This window comes from Protopterus annectens, chromosome 16.part0, assembly GCF_019279795.1.
Source record: "Protopterus annectens isolate FY-2018-M chromosome 16.part0, PAN1.0, whole genome shotgun sequence".
NCBI classification, from domain to species: domain Eukaryota; kingdom Metazoa; phylum Chordata; order Ceratodontiformes; family Protopteridae; genus Protopterus; species Protopterus annectens.
The window spans coordinates 50,850,365-50,856,364 of NC_056750.1; the positions used below are offsets into that span (position 1 = coordinate 50,850,365).

Genomic DNA, 6,000 nt, shown 5'->3' on the forward strand with positions numbered 1-6,000 from the left:
GAAAGCTGCTAAATTTTATATATTTTTATTTTTTTAACCTTTGTTGACTGGATTACTCCTACTAGGCTAGTAAAGGATTTTGCGGTATAGTGTGACTCAGCAGGTCAAGACAAGAGTTTACACTTGTAAAGAGGTTAGTGAAAAAATCAAAACAGAATGTATATGGAAGTAGTTTAAGTTCACTAAGAAAATGAGAAACAAAAGATACTAAAACTGGATACCACTATCTGTAAATTCTGAATACAATATTTTGGTGAACAAAATGGTGAATAAACTAAGTTAGTCTGGAAAAGTGTTAGAACAAGACTTTTGTGGGAACATAAAGAGGAAAGACATATGATATGCTTTGTGATGAAGAAAAGCTATAGCTGAACTAATGAAAAGAAGTGAATTGAGGAGATAGTTTTGTTTTAGGAAAGTTATGCAACATTGTTAAGCATGGCATCCCACAGAGCAGTAGAATAGTAAAACAAGATACATATTTGACATTTATTTGAGAAATATATGCTGTATCAACTGTAAAACCAATAGTCAATATGTGGGTTTATAGTGAATGAACGTTACATAGAGGAATAAAACAGGGCTGCTTTTAACTCCTTTTTGCCCTTTATTGATATTGTGTGAATCAAAGTAAGTAAATTGTCACAAGTATTATATTCAAAAGTGGCAATATGAGACACACTGATTTACATTAATAATATAGTTTTAATGGCTAAGAAGATGGTTTAATATTACAAGTTTTTAATTATATTAGTAGGTGTCAGTTGGAAGAGAATTAGGAACATGGACAAAAAGGTTAATATTCAGGGCAGTGACATCTCACTTGACCGTATACAGATGTTCGTATCATACCTTGGCAAAAGAGGTACTAGCTTGACTGAATACAGAACTGTTTTGGAATAATAAAAAAGTAATCAAATTAGGATCCAGTTATAAACTGACTTAGAGGCAAGAATGATGCTGACTAAAAATGTTGGTCTATTACAGATAGTCAGCAGTATAGCAGGCATTTATTGCATCCCACAATGCACAGGGAAATAACTGAGATGTATTTGTTTGGAGTTATAAATTAAATTAATGTAAGAGAGGAATGCTATAGACAGATGAGGATGTTTCCCAGAAGTCAAACATACTGAAATTTGGGGAAAAAGGGAAAATAACAATAGATGAAGAAATTATGACTAAAATAGAAAGATAATAGACATGAATAAAAAGTTCATGAAATGGAGATTGTCTTTTCAGGCTGGGTAGAAGAATGGGAGAAACTGATTGGATGTTGTTGTTTGTCTTTCGGCTTTTTCCCGGTAAGGGGTCGCTACAGCAAAACTCCGGTCCACTAATGATTGGCAGTAGATTTTTATGAAACGCCAAGGTGCCAGCTCGACACCCAACCTTCAACAAAGGCACGCCCATTTACACACAAATGTCTTTCAAACACTACCCCACCATGGGGAGGACATACAGACTCCACACAGAAGGCACTCCCAAGCCAAACCGAGAATCAAACAGGAGAACATCTTGCTGTGAGGTAACAACGCTACCGCTGTACCACCGCTGATTGGATGGAGTAGTGAAAAAGATTTCTTGTGATAAGGAAATATGTTTTAAGTAGTGATCTACAAAAAAAGTAATCATAAGAAGGGTGAAAAAGAATTATTCATAAAATAAACATTTTTTTCTGGTGTTTGACACACTACAACATCCGTGCTAAGGGAGTGCTAAAATGTGAGATTGTCAGGGAAAGATATTGTGATTACATACAATATAAAACAAAAAAGCAAAGTGGTAACAGTTTTTATCATGTAGTGGAACTAAAGGATTATGAGAAAAGTCAGGAGAACAGAAGTCATCGATGCAAGACATAAGCAATATCTCTGAAAATATGATAGTGTATGTTCCATGTAAAGAACATAATATAGTAAGGGGAGAGATTGACAAAGAAATGTATTTACAATAGTAGGGAGTGTTTCTATAAAATATAAATTGAGCAAAATAAGAGATTTGAAAGTATTTTCTGAATACATGAAGAAAGATGATTATATTGTAAAGAGTTGTTATTTGATTCATATCATTTCATGGTGTTACAAGAAAGTGATACAGTGTATTTTATATGTAAAAGTATGACACAGAGGAAATGTTAAATTACACTTATACCATGGGATTCATGGAGATTCTCATGGTCCGCACTAATTTGTTAATGCAGCCCAGTCAATTAGTGTGATGGTAAAGTCACATCATAAAAACATTCTCATCATGATAAACAAACTAAGAGGGCAAATTAAGTCTATTAAAGCCAGATCTGAAGTAAATATAGCTTTCCAGGCAAAGGATAAGCATAAGGCTGTTTTAGCTATGTCTAAAACTTAAGAAGCAGCACACATTGGTGTTAGAAGTGATTATAAATGGAAGTACCTACATGGAGCTGGAATATATAGCAAAATTTGTTGGCCAACAAATTCAGCTCCAATTTTACTAAGTTTTTCCCTAACATACATATACTCCTCAAATAGCCTGTAAAGCACATTAACCTGCAGGATACAATTGGGATGCTTGGCTACACTTATATAGGCAGCAGTGGACTATGAACATCTCATCAACCACTAATTACCATATCTCTGAATCAAACACTGTAGTGTCAGACCTAACCATGCTAGTGTCTCCCCTACCAGCCTACACATTGTGATAGCATAGGCACCCCCAACACACACATACATGCATGGGCACGTACATACATACAGACAAAGCTTCTTTCTTTTTAACTTCTTCAGAACAACCACCCAGACATACATGCAAACAAAAGCATCCATGCAGCACATCTTGCTTAGACACACACACACACACACACACACACACACACACACGCACACACACACGCACACACACACACACACACACACACACACACACGCACACACACACGCACACACACACACACACACACACACACACACACACACACACACAGACACACACACACTTTTCAACATCACTTAACTGCAATCACAAAATGACCCACATTCATTTCCACAAGGGTGAAGGGTATACACTGTCTTTTTGACAGTACTCATTTTTCCCTCCTCACAAAAATGTTAACTTGATAGACAGATTATTTCAACTTCACTACAATGTTAATCCAATGGTGGCATAATTTTGTTATGTATAACTATTTTAATTAAGAAGATCTGTGCTGTATTAAATCAGTTTTACGGGATATTTAATAACCACCTAAGCTACTCAGGCAGATTGGAACTCAAGTTATAGTGTCATGCAGTGTCAGCACTGCAACAACAATCCAAACACCTGGTGAGGGAATAGAACCTAGACACACTTCAGATCACTGTGAAACACTGTTTTTTTTTCATATCAGCTTAGGAAGAAAGCTTCCCTTTAACTATAATCATCTCTCTCTCCTAATCTGTAGCCAGGTGTTTATCCAGTTAATAATATAGTGAGTGATGCTATTTTTCAAATGTATAATTACTGTTTGTAAGATGAAGGTAATGATGCTGCTGCTGATGATGATGAAAGCATTATGCATGTCCAGCTGAAGTGGTGTTAGACAAACCTGAATCCATACTGCTGTTAACAAGGTCATAACAGTTAATCAGACTAATTAAACAGGTTGAGACCTGAACAAAGCCATGATGACAGACATTTGTCTTCGGTAAGTATTGGTCTAAATTTGGAAGTGGACATATGCCATTTTCAAATGCCTTGTATAATCTATTAAACAAATGGGCCTATAAATCTACATGTGTAAACACTTTTTTAAATGAATGAATTTATTTATTTACTTGTTTGTTTTTACTGTATAATTGACTGAAAAATTTACTGTTCAACCAGTTGTCTCATTTTTCCTGGGCAGGCTCACCTGTACCACACTGCATCAGCCGCTTGGCAGGATGAAAGTCCTTTAACCACTTTACTACTAGTCTTGAAATGTATTGCTTTCCCCGTTAAAGGTGAAGGTTTAGCCCATCTCCTCCCTGGGCCAAGAGCCTAAAGGCCCACTCATTCAATGGGTCAGGCTTGCCAGTCTTGCCCTTCCTAAGAAGTGGGTCAGGTGGTAGGGAGTGGGCCAAGTGGACCATCCTAGCCTCTACTCCAGCACAGGAGGTAGGGGAGTGGGCCATTCAGAACATGAGGTAGACCAACCAAGCCTCTATCCCAGCAATGGTACTATGGTCCTGACATATTCTGACTTCTCATGGAAACATTTATGTGCTGTGCAGCCCATGACATCCCTGGCGATGTGTACAATGAACATCACAAGGCCTCTACCTACCAGTGACACATCGGCTATCCAGCAGATAGGATAATGCAGCAGGCTGATGACACTTCCTTCCTTGCTGGATGAGTAATGCTGACGGGGGTATCCTGCAGTCTTAAATAAAATAATATTCTCCTATGCAGCATCTCATTTTATTGATTTTCTAAACAAGTACCGCAGAAAAATCAGTGCCTGCAAAGCTCTATAAAAGCACTGCACTTAAAGAAGTAAAAAACAAAATTAATATATAATGTTCTATGAAAGTCCATAGGGGGCAGTGGCAGCTGTTGAAAGACATATGCATTGAATTATGTCTGACCTTGTTTATAACTTACTCAATTTTTCCATTTCTAAACTTAGTTGAAAATCAGTTTTACTCTTCAGTTATTTACTGGATGCTACGAGTACTTCAACATATTCAGTGTGCAAGCGCACACATGCCCACACACACACACACACACACACACACACACACACACACACACACACACACACACACATAAGCACATCCATGTGTAATGCCACACACACACACACACACACACACACACACACACACACACACGTGTATGTGCATACTCCCCCACTCACACATACATACAAACAAAATTAGTAGAGATCACTTTTGTAAAGCAACTTATACAAAATTAAAGTATAACAAGGTGCCATTTGTGACTTAGAGGGTTATCAAGCCTTAACCTGTTGTGATAAATCTTAAGAAAACTTAACAGCTTCCCATAATCTGTCTCTGTAGTAATTGTCATGAATGCAGACTGAATAATTCATGGTAAAACTGTAAGAAATGAGGATGACTGCCTATGCATTTATTGTAGGTAAGCACAGTTAAATGGATGTAAGCCAGGTTGATTTAAAAGTCAAATGACTGGCTACTGTTTTTTTTTTCAGGATGGACAGCTGACTTATGCAGCTATTGCTCTCAAATCATTGAAACGAAAAGGTCCAAAACCTCAAAAAGAAGAAAATGACTGTGTGTTGTATTCAGAACTGAAACGTTAACACATCCAGCATATTGTCTTTATTTTATATGTTTAAAACTGTAAAATATTTATCAAAAATGCATTGCTTACACTGCAGACTGTGTATTTACAAGTTTTATAAAATATTTTGTTAAATATATCTAACTTTTGGAAATGTTTTTGAAATGAATTTTGCTTTTATAGGTTTTTAGTTGTTTACTAGGCTAATGACCACAAGGGCCTTTTTAAGCCTAGCCATGTATCTCAAATCTCTGACAAGTTCTGATACCCTTAATAAGTGTAAGCATGGGCCTGGGAGATGAACCATTTACAGGTTACCTGTGTCCATTAGAGACATAGTTGCCAAACCAGGGATGAATTTAAGGTTTCCCATCCAATTGTCTAAGTTTTATTTGAATTGGGTTAGGGAGGAACTCTACTTCACATGAATTGGGAGCCTGTTCCATAGATGAGGTAGTCTCTGGAATACATACCTATCTCTCAAGCAGGCCCTATTTATATCACAGGCAAGGTTTAAGTCTTTAGAATGGGTAATTTGGGTGCTGTTTGTTTTGTGGATATGCAGGAGGTCCATCAGAGTGAGGTCTGATAATGCCCTGTAGGCCAGGCATAGATCTCCCCTCAAAAGCCTGTAGGAGACAGATTACAGGGATAGGGCCTTGAGGCGGTCTGTATAGGACATGTTACTTATGCCCTGTATTCTTTTAGTGAGGAACCTCTGTGGACATTCCA

General features: G+C 37.2%; 1 protein-coding gene across 1 annotated transcript in view; it reads left to right on the forward strand.

Annotated features, from left to right (window-relative positions):
• Window positions 1–5,525, forward strand: part of LOC122790978 — a 436,865-nt gene extending 431,340 nt beyond the window's left edge. The window contains exon 7 of the mRNA XM_044058701.1: window positions 5,177–5,525. Within this exon, the coding sequence (XP_043914636.1) occupies window positions 5,177–5,287 (111 nt within the window). The 3' untranslated portion in view covers window positions 5,288–5,525. The remainder of the gene's footprint in view (window positions 1–5,176) is intronic.
• Window positions 5,526–6,000: the final 475 nt, after the last annotated feature.